At 43.3% G+C, this 14,630-nt stretch overlaps 1 protein-coding gene across 1 annotated transcript in view; it reads right to left on the bottom strand.

Moving 5' to 3' along the window:
- The window catches only part of PCP4 (Purkinje cell protein 4), a 61,690-nt gene that overhangs the window by 19,026 nt on the left and 28,034 nt on the right, over positions 1 to 14,630 (bottom strand). Inside the window, exon 2 of the mRNA XM_003823909.6 lies at positions 11,524 to 11,575. Within this exon, the coding sequence (XP_003823957.1) occupies positions 11,524 to 11,575 (52 nt within the window). The remainder of the gene's footprint in view (positions 1 to 11,523; positions 11,576 to 14,630) is intronic.

Raw genomic sequence — 14,630 nt, 5'->3', positions numbered from 1 at the left:
CACGATGATTAGCCCCATTTGCGATGACTGCTGTGGGAAGCGAGGTCTGCCCTCCTACACAGGCCAGGTCTGTTGCACTTGGATTTGGTGAACTGGTAGCAACTGGAGTCTGAAGTGAGACTTGCTTCACTCACATCAGTGCCCGGCCACTAAAGCGTCTCTCTGACATCCGAGGAGACTTTGCTTTCTAAATGAACGCCAGAGCATGATTCGATTTCCAATTGTTTTCAGGGTCTGGGATGGTAGAATAGTAGAGAGAGAAGAACACACCTTAGAAATATTGAAGAAGGCTTGGGAGGCCGAGGCGGGCAGATCGCCTGAGATCGGGAGTTTGAGACCAGCCTGAACAACATGGGGAAACCCCATCTCTACTAAAAATACAAAAATTAGCCAGACGTGGTGGTGGGTGTCTGTAATCCCAGCTACTCGGGAGGCTGAGGCAGGAGAATCACTTGAACCTGGGAGGCAGAGGTTGCGGTGAGCCAAGGTCACGCCATTGCACTCCAGCCTGGGCAACAAAAGCGAAACTCCATCTCAAAAAATAAATAAATAAATAAATAAAAAGAAAGGAAGGAAGAAATTTTGAAGAAGCTGCTTGCCAAGCACAAAAACAGCAGCAAGCATCCCCTTCACATAATCATAAGTTCCTGAAGGGAGAGTTTTCATAAACGTTGTGATGGAGGCCACGTCGCTGACTTCCCAGTTCCTCCTCCCGGCACCCCCAGCCATATCTTGGTCTATCCAATCAATACATATTTCCACTGATCACAGTTCTATACCATTCCACATCCCAAGAGGAAAAAAGGAAATGGCAACTGGAACAGAACAACCATGACCAGAATGCAAGGAGATCCCAGCAGGTGAATAAGAAGCATCTGCTCCTTAGTGAATAGGAGAAGGGGGTAACTTTCAAAGGAAATACAATTTTAAAATTAAACCTAGTGATATGCAAATAATTTGGCTTCTTGCTCATGATGAGACTGAGGGAAATAACATGTCAGAAAAACAGAGCAGCGACACGGAACAACAGTCTGTAAGAAAAGGGTGTGCTCAGCCTGAGCAGATACAGGATCTGCCCGAGGAAAAAGCGATAGTAAAAGAACAGATCAATACGCCATAATAGCCACAAGAAATTGTCATTATAATAACTGTAATATCTACTCCTTCGAATTAATGCTGGAAATAGTGAAGTCTATAAATGGCTGCATTTTAAATTCAATGATCTCACAGTACTTGTTATTCTTCTTCCTTCTTGAAAGTTCAGAATGTACTTGACATTAAAGGGGCCCTGATCTCATTTCTTCGCCACGGTGCAGAAAAGAGCAATTCCCCTGGTTGTGTCGGGGGAGGAGAGAGAAGAACTTAAAAGGAAATACGTGCAATTTAAATAAGGAGATGGTCATTTCTCATATTTTTAAGCAGCTGATCCTGCAGTCACAAATTTGAAGTTTAATTCAAGGTTATGAAGCCAGGAAATCCAAGAGGGATCTGAATGAAAGCAGACTGGCTCCTTGGTGCCTCTCCACACGGGTGGAGGCAAAGCTTAGCCTCTCCTCTGAGACCTCAGTGCTGCCTCCCAACCCAGACCAACACCTACAGCCCCAGGCACAGTAGCAGCTACTCCAGCCTCCCAGAGAGCACCTGGAGCCGCGGGCACTCCCACCCTCCTCCCCACCTTTCCTTTGGACCGAGGCAGCTAGGGAGTCATCCAGAGACTCCGCTCAGTGGGAGCAGAGCCTGGGGCGCCACTGAGCCCTTGAGAAAGCAGCTTTCTGGAAGCCCACAGTCTGTGGGTGTGTGGCTGGAAGCTACTCTCCTCCTCCCTCCTGGTCTGACAAACCCCAGCTTACAGGGGAGAACCGTGCCTGCCCAGTCCCTTCCCCATTTCCCAGTTGGCCTGCCATCTAGCGGGGCCTTCCGTTCAGACTGGGTGGAGGTGTGAACAGCTCTGTATCCACCCTCACCCACCTTCCAGCCAGCTTCCTCTTGCGTCTCCTCTTTGGCCACCTCCTTGTCCCCTTAATGACACCTGAGGAGGGATGAGGGGCTTACACCGACTGTGGGGAACACACATTAACCTTCACAGGGACAGCCTCATCGCTCCAGGAATGTCAAATATGTCATCCTTAAAAAAGAGATCTGACAGTTTTCTTTCCTTTAGAAATACTAAGCCAGCCAATTATACTACACAGTTAACATGAAAGCATGGTCTCAATAAACCACTTTTCTTGCTTTTTTTTTCTGAAGCCAATCCAGAATTTGTATACAAAAATCATTCCCCCTTTGTCTTTGGGAAGGTGCAATCACTTATCATATAATAAGCTGCATTTTTTAATTAGTGGGGACAAACAGGGGAACAGGGTGACCTGGCCCAAAGGCCAGGGAGGGAAGTACATTGGCAACAACTGGAAAAAGGCACTTGATACAATGGAACCCTGCATTTCTTGCTTCTCAGATTCACCCTCCTCTCATCTCCTGCTCCACCTAATCATTGCTCTGTAGTTTTGGCTGGGAAAGTCCAACGGGTAGAAGTGATTAGAAGGCACTTTTTTTTTTTTGAGACAGAGTCTCACTCTGTTGCCCAGGCTGGAGTGCAGTGGCACGATGTCTGCTCACCTCAATCTCCGCCTCCTGGGTTCAAGTGATTCTCATGCCTCAGCCTCCCAAGTAGCTGGGATTACAGGTGCCCGCCACCACGCCCAGATAATTTTTGTATTTTTTGGTAGAGATGGAGTTTCACCATGTTGGCCAGGCTGGCCTCAAACTCCTGACTTCAGGTGATCCACCCACCTCGGCCTCCCAAAGTGCTGGGAGCCACCACGCAGGGACTTTATTTCTTAATTCTAGCAACCTGCTAGTCTCTGCAAAGTTGCCACAGCTTAGCTGTACCTTTCAACAGGCCGAAGCCCCTGTCTGTCCGCTCCTCCAGAGAGGCCTCCCTGGGATTCTGGTTTCTCCTTTTCTGGGTCTGCCTCTCCCCCGAGCTATGTTCTAGATTGGCTGCTAGAGAGCTTTCTTGGGCGACCCTGGGGACTTCTGCCCGGGGTCCGAAGCATGTTCTGTGGTTGCTCTAAGGGTATCCTGGAGACACGCCCAGGGCTGCAAGGCTGACTCTTCCCTGCCTCATGTGGAGGAGAGAACACATCTAGCTTGAGAGGGAGATCTACTCTCTGAGGACAATTCAGCCCACTCTGCCCACTGACAGCATTATTTTCCAAGGAGAAATATTAGCATTTTTCTGTGCTTTTGTAATCCCAGATGTACCTAATATGAAACCTACAAATTTAAACCATCTTATCATTTGGCCCAGCCTGAGATCTAGGTTGGGTTTTGCTTCTGAAAAACTGCCTGCTGTGCACATTAATTCTATAAATAAGATTATGAGTGTTTCACCTACTTAAAAGAGCAAAAATGTTTTCAAGCGTGTGAGAAATACTATTTCCATAAAAGTAATTGACAAGCAGAACCTGAAACATTTGAAACCTGTAATATCTCCTGCTTGGGGCAGGTTTCCAAAGGCTAGAAGGATGCATATTTTCCTGGTTCAAGCTGCTTCATGGCCAAGATCTTGAAGAAGATCTTTAAGAGCAATTCATTGAGAATAATGGATAACTTTACTTTTTCACCAAGGTATATAAGCTTTCTCTGTATGATGTGCAATGAAATTCTATTTCAGCTGATCTAAAGCTGTCCACTGCTCAATCTCAAAAAGAAAGAAGGAAGAAAAGGATGAAAGGTAGGAAGAAAAGATGGAGGGAGGGAAGGAAGGGAAGGAAAGGGGGAAGGAAGGGGAAGAAGGAGGAGCGGAAGGAAGGAAGGAGGGAGAAAGAGAAAGGGTGAGGAAGAGGGCAGGTGAAATATGAAGAGGCTATAAATGAACATGTTGCTTTGATGTTTTAATTTTGAAAAGTATCATGGCTGTCCCTATTATTAGTCTGAGATCACCCCATTTGCCAGAGGCTAGTTAACTAAACTGATGAGATAATGGTACTATGGATACAATAGTTTCTGGTTTGGCTAAGATGTAGCCCGTTAACCTTATTCTGTTCCCGGGGCTTAGACCACAGCCCATCCAAGTTGCCCATTTACAAACAAGACCCTGGTCAAGAGGGAAGTCAGGAGAAAGTGTAAATAGAGACAACCTGGTGTGTTTGGACTGTGGGTCAGATGACCAAAACTTTCCTCCTCTTATTTATGTGACCTTAGGACAAGCCCGAGTTCACCAGCAACTTTGCCTGAGATCCTCTCCCAACCCACCTGCAAGGCCGTGGTGAAATCAAAGGGAAGACAGCATGGGGGATCATTTTTTTTTTTTTTTTTTTTGAGACGGAGTCTCGCTGTGTCACCCAGGCTGGAGTGCAGTGGCATGGTCTCGGCTCACTGCAAGCTCTGCCTCCTGGGTTCACGCCATTCTCCTGCCTCAGCCTCCTGAGTATCTGGGACTACAGGCACCTGCCACCACACACCCGGGCTAATTTTTTGTATTTTTAGTAGGGACAGGGTTTCACCGTGTTAGCCAGGATGGTCTCGATCTCCTGACCTCGTGATCCACCCGCCTCAGCCTCCCAAAGTGCTGGGATTACAGGCATGAGCCACCACGCCCTGCCGCATTTTTTTAAACTGTGCAAATCTATAGAGATGTAAAGAATTGCAACTAGAGATGGGTAGGAATCTCCGCTTCTGTCCACAAGGCTTCAAGCACTTTCACACCCAAGACTGATCAGAAGCACCATACTTATCCAAGGTGTTCCTTGCTCAATGAAGTTATTATAATGCTCACTCTGAAGGGCAAAACAAACAAAAAGTCACTCTTCTAACTGAGATGGATGTTAATAAATTCCCTCTCAGCACTAATCCCTAAAGTAACCTTCAGGCAGAATCAGCTCACTTGTTGAGCAATATCACCCATTGACTGGGTTTGTCTGGAGACTGCGATGGCTTTAAATGCCCGGCTTAATAAGCAATTCCAATGTCATTTTTTCCCCATCTGGATCAATATCAGAAGCAGCTTTGTGTGTCCATTTCTTCCTTCCAGAATAGAAACTCTTTAGAGGGTTTGGAGCCGAAAGCACAAAGGACCCCATCTCTTGAGCATCAGTCACTTTTGCTTTGATATTTTTTTTTCTGATTTCTTCAAATATGGAAAAGGAAGGAGATAAAGGGCCAAGAACCTCCAGATGGAGACCGGAGCTGTTTGAGTTTTTACCTTGAAGGCGCCACCACCCATGTGCCTCTGGTATTCACAGCAGCACTCGCTATCTCTCACTATGGTGGATTCTGACCTTTAGGCAGCTCAGGGTTTCATTGCCCTAGCAGGAAACAGATTGAGAGCTTTCTAGCCTGGGATATGTTGCACACCTTAGACATTAATGACTTTAGGGAGGTGCTTTTTTCACAGCCAGTGCTGTCTGTGAAAGTTAAAACCTTTCTGACATTTCTGACACACGTTGCAGCTGGATACTCAAAGTTGTCTCTGTTCCTTTTCAAAGAGGCTCATCTTGGCTTGGTAAGTTTCCATGTGGACTATTGAGATTTGTGCAGAATTGGCATATTAGACCCTCAGCGTGGACTCAAGCTTCACCTCCCCCTGGATTCCAGACACCTGCACCCTCTGGCCTACAGGAACAGCAAAACTCTGAATCACAGGCTGCTCTGTCTTCCATGTACCCTGATCCATCCTCAAACTCTGATCTGACCACAATCCACATCTGAAGCAGAGCAGAGCTGAGTCACTGCTGCAGGCAGGGGCAGGGTGTATTCCCTCTGTAGCCTTTCTAGAATGCATTTCTTCCTCTTGCCTTCCATCCAGCCACCCTGTGCCCAGGAGCAAGATCAGCCAGGCAGCATCCTCTGCCAAAACTGACCTCCTCTCTCGGGCATGAGAGTGATCACTCAATCATCTTTGGTTCCTGGACTCAACATCAGTTTCTTCTTACTCCAAGCTGATGCCCAGCCTTGCACACGAAGCCTTACTCCACTCAATTCCACATACCAAGGAGAGTTGACAGATAAAATATATCCTAAGCAAAATCTGCCTAAGTCAGCATGTAGGTCTTGAAAGATAATCTTGCACCAAGAACACAGACACAAGTGGGAGGGGGATGAATGTCTACTGGGAGATATGGAGCCACAAAGGGCCAGGGGTAGGGGGTAGTGAAATTTCTTTGGAAATAAATTTTTGAATTATATTTTTTTATTTGAAAAATCACAGTCCATTTAATGGTAGCATGTACATCTGTCTGCCTATAAATGCAAGTCCTTCTTGGGACCTCTCTCTCTACCTACTTAAGAGCAGAAAAATAAGAAAGTGACTCTGTGTGTGTACATGTATGTGTGTTTCCTCAAAATCCAAAGGTGAGATAAACTTAAACTTTTATGGTTTGGGATTGATTTAAAACAGGGAGAGGAAAGTACCCAGTACATTAACATTTCATCTTATTTATTCTTGGCAATCATATAATCATATCAAATCAAACTAAGTCTTAAGTACTCCTAGAATATCCCCACACCTACTGAAACTTCTCAGGCCATAGTCTCTCTCCCAAGGAAGGGGCACAGGTATTCAAGCATGGAGCCCGAGCTTGTGCAAGGCTACTCACACTCAAAGAAACACAACGACAGTGAGTCCCACAGGTAGTTCAAAATAATACCTTTCCTCTGTAGCATTTACCTAGAGCCTGGATGTGAGGGGATTCTTTTCTTAAAATCAGGTGTGTTCATACACCTTCCACCCACAGAAACAGAGCCTTGTAGAAACAAATGCATCACAGCTCGCTAAGTCAAGAGAAATCCATTCCAGTTTTAGAAATTCAATTTAGCTTGGGTAAGCCTCCAAGCTCTGAAAGTAAGCCCCATCACGAGGTTTATTATTCATAAATCTCTTTTTCAGGTTGGAAGGCTCCCAGCAGCCACTCTGCTTCCAGTATTTTTCTGCTTTTGTGTGTCAATAAAAATATTTAACTCTTGGAGTCTCTCCGGACAACCAGTATCAAGGTATGGATCAAGAAATCCAGCAATGTAGTTTCCCCCAAAAATCTTTTGGTTGTGTTCAAATTACTAATTTGTGGTGAATAATCTAGATTCAGATGGTTGTGTCTATATTTGTAAACATGTTTGAATTTAATTTAGCCATTTAAATGAGACAGAAAGATTTATAATGGAAGCTATGAGCTATTGTTTCTTTCAAGTAGAAAGTTATTTCCAGAAACAAATGAAATCTGTGGCTTAACTAATCAAATGATGAAGGTGCTTTGCTCATAGAGGAATGAAAAATCTCTGAACCTCCAAGCCCTGAAACGTTTATTTTCTACATTAAAAAAAATTATAACCCTAATATTTCTGAAAAACCTGTCTTCCTACTGCAGATGATACCACAAAATCTAGTTCTAGTAGAAACATCGGGTTTGAGTGTGTGTACTGAGGTTAACATCCTGGGAAAATGAGAAGGATTTTGAAACATTCTGGAGAGTATGCAGTAGGTCATATTTCACATCAATAAATACCATGTTGACAACAATAACAAAAATAAATATTGAATTTATGAGAAATTTGATTCCCAGAAAATGGTGCTCTCAAGATAATATTCAATGTAATGAAATGGCAGGAAAGCCCAGGAATCTAAATACCTTCTGAAGTTTTAATGTACCTGACTTGGGTCTTTTGTGATCCAAATAATTTCAAGGCACCTGTAGTTCACTACCACAGTCTTTATTGCTTTGTACGTTAAATGGAGACCTCAACTAAATTTACAATATTTGGATTACAAACACCCTGACTTGTACAGACAATTAATACAATTGAGAATGTTCCTTTTATTATTGTTACTATCCAAATTTCATAACATTTTGATGGGTTTTTTTAATACTTCATATTTCAATACTCAAGGGTCCTTGCTCCTTCAAGACATGTAGACAGCTTCATTTGATATTAATAGGAAATATACATTAACATAATAGATCTCCCTAGATACCTATAACGACAGAATAAAATCATTTGAATTTCAATGGAATGTAATACTAGGTTAAAACGGAAATTCCAAGATGATCGTCTCATATCAGGAATTTCAGAATAAAAAATTAAGTAACTTCAATTCTTTAGGAAAATGTTTTTTAGATTACTTCTAGAAGTTTTTACCCTCATCTTTCTTGGGCTGTTCCAGTTTTTGTCTTTGCTCCTTTTTAAAGGCAAAAGCACAGACTTTAAATTATAATAAAGTATCATATACAAATATCATATATAGGCAGTTTTAGCTGAAATTAAAGTATAGCATGTTAATAATAATTTACATTTATACAATGCCATTATCCAGTAACTGTAAAATAATCTCAAATTCCCTTTTCTACCCAAAAGTGACTATCATTTAATATCTACAATTATCTAATGAAAAGCCTTATTCATAGCATCAGGAATATTTCCATTTAATTAATTTTTATACCTCCATAAAAAACCTCACTCAGTTTCCACTGGTGTGGACCAGTTTTCAGCTAAAAGAAATTCCATGTCTTTGAATGGCAGAAAATGGCATCACTTATAGTAGCCGGTAATTCCCTTTGGTGCAAAGCACTGAGCATGTCAGCATGGTTTGAAAGACCAATAGGATGCCAAGATAAAGCCAAGGGGCAGAGGCATCGAACACATAGGACCTAGTCCTGGCTTCGTCACCGTGTGCCTGGTCTTCAGGATCCTCAAGGCATGACATGAGACATGCTGAGCAGTAGTTCCCAAAGTGTGAACCAGGTACCCTGGGGGGTGCCTACATCCTTTAAGGGAGCCCAAAAGATAAAAAACATTTTTGATCTTATAAAAGATATTATTATTATAAAAGGTAAGAGTTTGATCTTAAAGGATATTATTTGCTTTTTTAAATCTCATACTCTCACAAGTGAGCAGTGGAATTTTCCATAGGCTACACATCACATGATATAACAGATTGAACGCAGAAGCCAATATGAAAATCCAGCTGTCCTCTGTCAAACCAGACTTTAAAGAGAGTTGCAGAAATGTAAAATTGCCACTTTTTACTAAATATCCTTTTCCATTTTGGAAAATATAATGACTTTTCATTTTTTAAAATGTTACTTACATTAACATGTAGTAGGTTTATTATTTTATTTTTAATAAATTAATAAGAAAACCATTTAAAACTTTCTCCATTTTAATTTCTAATATAGGAGACAGTGTATGGCAGATACACCTGATATCAATAGCCTAACTTAAGCATACCCTGAGAATGACCCTATGGTCTAAGAAGAATGTGTGCTTAGAGTCGAGTTCCGAGCTAAGGAATCTGGGAGTGGCCAGTATAGAGATTCATTCTTATCTATGAGGAACATCTGAATTCCCAGCCCATCCCATGGGATGCAGGCCATACAGGGGATTGGGGACATTTGTTTTGGAATGAATGTAGATTGCCAAGTAGAAGTTGCTAGAGGGAGGGTGCTAAGTGAAAACGCTGTGTAAACTGCATGCTTGTTACAGGCAGCTGTGGTTCTTTTATCCAGCCCACTGCCACTGGACTGCCCTATAGGTAACTCCCCTCAATAAATCCTACGTCTTGTTCACTGGCTCCAGGTCTTTTCTTCAGTACCATCTCTATAAGAGTCAGTAGGGTTCCAGCATGACAAACATCAATAGATATCACCAACATAAACAAAAGTTCTTTGGGGTCCTCAAGAATTCTTTAAAATGGAAAGGAGTTGTGAGAACAAAAATGTTGGCTGGGTGCAGTGGCTCACACCTGTAATCCCACCACTTTGGGGGGCCGAGGCGGGTGGATCAGCTGAGTTCAGGAGTTCGAGACCAGCCTGGCCAACATGGTGAAATCCTGTCTCTACTAAAAATACAAAAATTAGCCAGGCGTGGTGGTGGGTGCCTGTAATCCCAGCTACTCAGGAGGCTGAGGCAGGAGAATCACTTGAACCCTGGAGGCAGAGGTTGCAGTGAGCCGAGATTGTCCCATTGCACTCCAGCCTGGGCGACAAGAGCAAAACTCTGTCTCATAAAAAAGTTGAGAATCACTACAATAGAGGATCTCTGAGAAGACTTCTGACTGTAAAACTCTGTAATTCTAAGGTTGTGAGGTTCAGTGGAAAGGAACTTGCATGAACAGACGGCTATGAATGTATGAACTGGGAAAATCAGTGAAGGCTCACAGCGCCCTATGCTCCCCTATGGCAGGCAGTGGGTCCTTCCTCATATAGGCAACTACAATATTGCTCCTCCCTTTTAAGCCCCATGCTTTGCTCCTTCCTCTGCTTCCTGCCTTCCTTGCCAGTACCCCACACACCCACCCCAACTCACACACAGGAGACAGGAAAAGCCCTGGGCAGCAAAGGAAGAGCCATTGGCCTCATGGAAAACCTTGTTTCCTTCTTCTCCCAGCCCCCTAGCTCCAATTAGGACATTGTGGAGCCCCCACCTCTCTACTTATTGATATGATGACCCCTTTACCCAGGGAACACTGCACTCACCCTGCCCAATAGGACTGCCCTAAATGGGTGGGCACATTGGCAGGCTGCAGACGCAGAGCAACATTCTCATACCTGAGTCTTGCTCAGCTCAGACCCACCACAGAGGCTCCAAAGGGGTTGTGAGGCCCCAGGGAATTTTAACCAATGGTATTTGAGATTGGCATTATCCACAGTCTGATTGGTGGACACTAGCATCAATTTCATCTAGTTGGAAGCAAGAGTCATTTTCCATAAAAGGAGAGTTCATCTTGAGTTGACAGAAAGGAAGAACACCCAGAGTCTCACCTCACCGGAACTATGCTGTGGCCCTTGGTGCATACCACTGGGTATTTTTTATTATTATGCTTGTTCTTATGTCAATTGCTAAAGTTAGAGACCTGGGGTTCCAACTGGCTCTATTTCCTTCAGGATCCATGCACTTCCCATTTCTAGCTAAATCTCACCCCAATGCCAAGCCTCCATTTCCTGATCCATAAAAATATGATGATCATTCCTACGATTTAGGGTCATGGTTGAGATGGGCCCATGAAGAGGCAGGATGCAATGTTCCTGTCACTGCTATCATTTTTATTTGCTGGTGAATCGCTGCAGTGACATTCACTGACTCAGCACCTTCCAGTGGACCAGCACCGCATTCTGTGTGCTCCGGAGGGCTGAAGCAAGTTTTAAAACATCATTTCAGAAGTTGTGTACTTCACAGTTTTCAAATCACTTATCTCATTTGATCTCATTTTATCCTCACAACAACTTGGATGATTCTCGCCCACCCTAATGAAGAAAGCAGAGAACTAGATTTGCATTGTAATTACCATGTTGCCCAAAATGGGAGTCCTCCTATGGAAGAGAAACTTCTTATCACGGCATTTAGCTAGCTCAGTTTTCTTCATAAAACCAGACCTCAGTGCTCACTGTGAATTGCTAAAATCCTCTGTAAGCTGAAGCGCAGACACATATAGTAAGCTGTTTGGGATGGGATGTATGATCCGCACCTGCTGCGTACCCAGGGCTGCAGATGGCAAAAGAGAAATAACTTGGACTATTCATGTCCTCTTACCATTTTCACCAGATGTCTTGTCTTTTCCATTGGTTGCCCCAGCACCTTGTCGCTAAAGGCAAAAAATAAAAGAAAAAAGCAATTGTTATCAGATATACTCGGGATTACTTTTGTCTCTTTTATTGTTGCAAACATCTCTTGCATTATATCAAGTTCTATGTTACTTTAGCTCAGATGGCTAAAGCACTGTGCTAGTGAGAGTAGGAATGGATCCACCAAGAAAGGATGTACTGAAGCTGCACAGACCGGCCCCCTCATCCACATCCACTGCTCTAGGAATGCAGGTCACCAGTAACAAGAGAAACCAGGAGGGAGATCAAGCACAACTTCAATGAAAATATGAAGGCAACAGCCAAGGTTCTGTATCAGCTACAAGATCAGCATTGTTAATGTGTCATTTTGTTAATGACGGTCATTAGGCTGCTGTATTTTCGTTCCAGTCACCATGTCCAATGTCTTCTTTTTTTTTTTTTTTTTTTTGAGACGGAGTCTGGCTCTGTCGTCCAGGCTGGAGTGCAGCGGCACAATCTTGGCTCACTGCAACCTCCGCCTCCCAGGTTCACACCATTCTCCTGCTTCAGCCTCCCAGGTGGCTGGGACTACAGGCGCCCACGACCACGTACGGCTAATTTTTTGTATTTTTAGTAGAGACAGAGTTTCGCCGTGTTAGCCAGGATGGTCTCGATCTCCTGACCTCGTAATCCATCCGCCTCAGCCTCCCAAAGTGCTGGGATTACAGGCGTGAGCCACCGCGCCCGGCCCAACGTCTTCTTTTTAAATAAATTTTAATCAACTAAGAAACTCTTATGTTTCCTCCTACTTATAAACTATTTTTTCTGCCATTGTTTATACTTGTCCTTTGCATTTTCATTTTACCAGGTTAACTAGAAGTATGAAGTCTTTTAAGGTTAGACTTAACTCTTTGGGGAAGATTCTCTGGGTGTGAAGTCTGGGGAGCCGCGTGAAATGCACCACACATGTAAACAGAAAGGGTGTTTCCTCAAAGCTTAACGTGATTCTAGTTATGGAGAGAGAAGCATTTTGTCAATCCCAGTTTTTGGTTGTTATCAAAAAGTATGCTTTGAGTTGAAAAGGATTGAAAAGCTTATAAAGTCTCTTTTTTTTTTTTTTTTTTTTTTGAGACAGAGTCTCACTCTGTCCCAGGCTGGAGTGCAGTGGCAGGATCTTGGCTCACTGCAACCTCCGCCTCCCAGGTTCAAGCTATTCTACCTCAGCCTACAGAGTAGCTGGGATTACAGACACATGCCACCACCCCCGGCTAATTTTTGTATTTTTAGTAGAGATGGGGTTTCACCATGTTGGCCAGGCTGGTCTCGAACTCGTGACCCCGTGATCCACCCACCTCAGCCTCCCAAAGTGCTGGGATTACAGGCATGAGCCACTGCACCCGGCCAAGTCTCTAACTTTCAGATGAAGAAAATGAGGGAGGTAGGGAGCATGACTTGCCCCAGATCATGCAGCTAATGAGTGGCAGAGTCAAGACTGGAGCCTGGACTTCCTTGACCTCAGGAATTGCTACTATGATGCCACTATCTAAATGGGATCCTAGAAAAAAACAGCAGAGCACCGAACAAGGAGAAAACCATGATAGGTGACTAAGGGATAAGGTACCCTCAAAATTCATATTTGGGTCCAGGTCTTTAGCCTAAAAACAATATCAGAAAAATAACAATCAGTTCCCTTTGACATTCAACATTGCCATAAGAAATTCTCAGGTCATTTGTCAACCCTTAATTAATGGTAAATGTATCATCTCGGAAAACCTTGCTCTCAGAATCTGAGAAGTATAAATAAATAGAGTAAATGATCCAGATTTATATTAACAAAGTGAACCATCCTCATATATGCTTATTGCATTACGCAGACAATACCCCAATAAAGAAGCAAAGTAAAGCTTCTCACTTATTACCAATACCATTCACCTTCCATCTGAGTCAACGTGAAATGATTTAAATCAGGTAAACCATTTCTTAAATATAGCAGATTTGCAAGTAAAAATGCCTGCTTCTTTTTGTCTGTCCTTATGCTGATGCCTCCTCTTTTTAAACACAAGGCTCGTACGTTTGCTGCACTGGGTGGAAATCTGACTACTACTGAGTTGGACCAAATCCGAGATGGAACAGCCACCTCAGGTGATTAAACTCTGGCATTCAAATCCAGTATCTTTCCCTGCATAATTCATAGATGGCTCAAATAAAAGAAAATTTCACAGAATAAAAGAACAGTGTTTTAGAGTAGAATAAAGTCAAATTAAATGGAAGGCAAGTGCAAAATAGGTGCATGTTCAACCCCACTGTCTTTAACTGCCTTAAATATGGATGCCTTTCAAATGTCATGAATAACTTTTCCATAAAAGATCACTTTTTAGAAACCAGAGGAAAACCAAAATGAAATGTGCACAGGGGAGAAAAGGAGTCATTTTTTCGGGATTTCTAAGATGGGGTTTTTATGTCAGGTTCTATTTAATGGAGACACAATGAAGGTGATTTATGTCGTAGGAGAAGGTGTCTCACATCAAAAAATGATCCTGACAAAAAAAGAACTCGTTATTGAAAGTATTGAAAGTATCTCATTTCAGAATTCTTTGAGACCTTTTGACATTTTCAATGGAGGTCTGAGGGCAGAGAGGGAATTCTCCAAGAGCTACCCCATTCCCAGGGTCTGGTCTTTACAATGCCAGACAGTTGCAGTTTCACTGAATTTATACTGGAGAGAGTCTACACCAGGCTGGGTGTCAGGTAATCATGGTTCATGCTGCTGGGGCCAGGCTTCAAGGGCGCTCAAGCATCATCAACTCATTGAGTTCTGACAGCATCCCTGATGGGGTAGATGCCCTTAGTGTCCTCATCAGCCTCACTTTACCAATTATATCCTGAGGCACAGAGAGGAATTTGCTCAAGCCCACGAAGTGGGGAAGAGGCAGAGGCAGAATTCAGCCCCCAAGAAGCTGGCTCTGGAGCCCTTCCTTTTAGCCACCATACTTAAGCATCTCTCAGTACTGTGTGCAGCATACCTCCTGAGGGCCTCTATTAGCGGGCGGGGAGTTAGGAGGCAGTAAGATTTGAATTTGAAGGTAAATGTGACTT

This window comes from Pan paniscus, chromosome 22, assembly GCF_029289425.2.
Source record: "Pan paniscus chromosome 22, NHGRI_mPanPan1-v2.0_pri, whole genome shotgun sequence".
In the NCBI taxonomy this organism is placed as follows: domain Eukaryota; kingdom Metazoa; phylum Chordata; class Mammalia; order Primates; family Hominidae; genus Pan; species Pan paniscus.
Note: the sequence above shows the minus strand (reverse complement) of the source record. Positions and strands in the feature narration are given on the sequence as shown.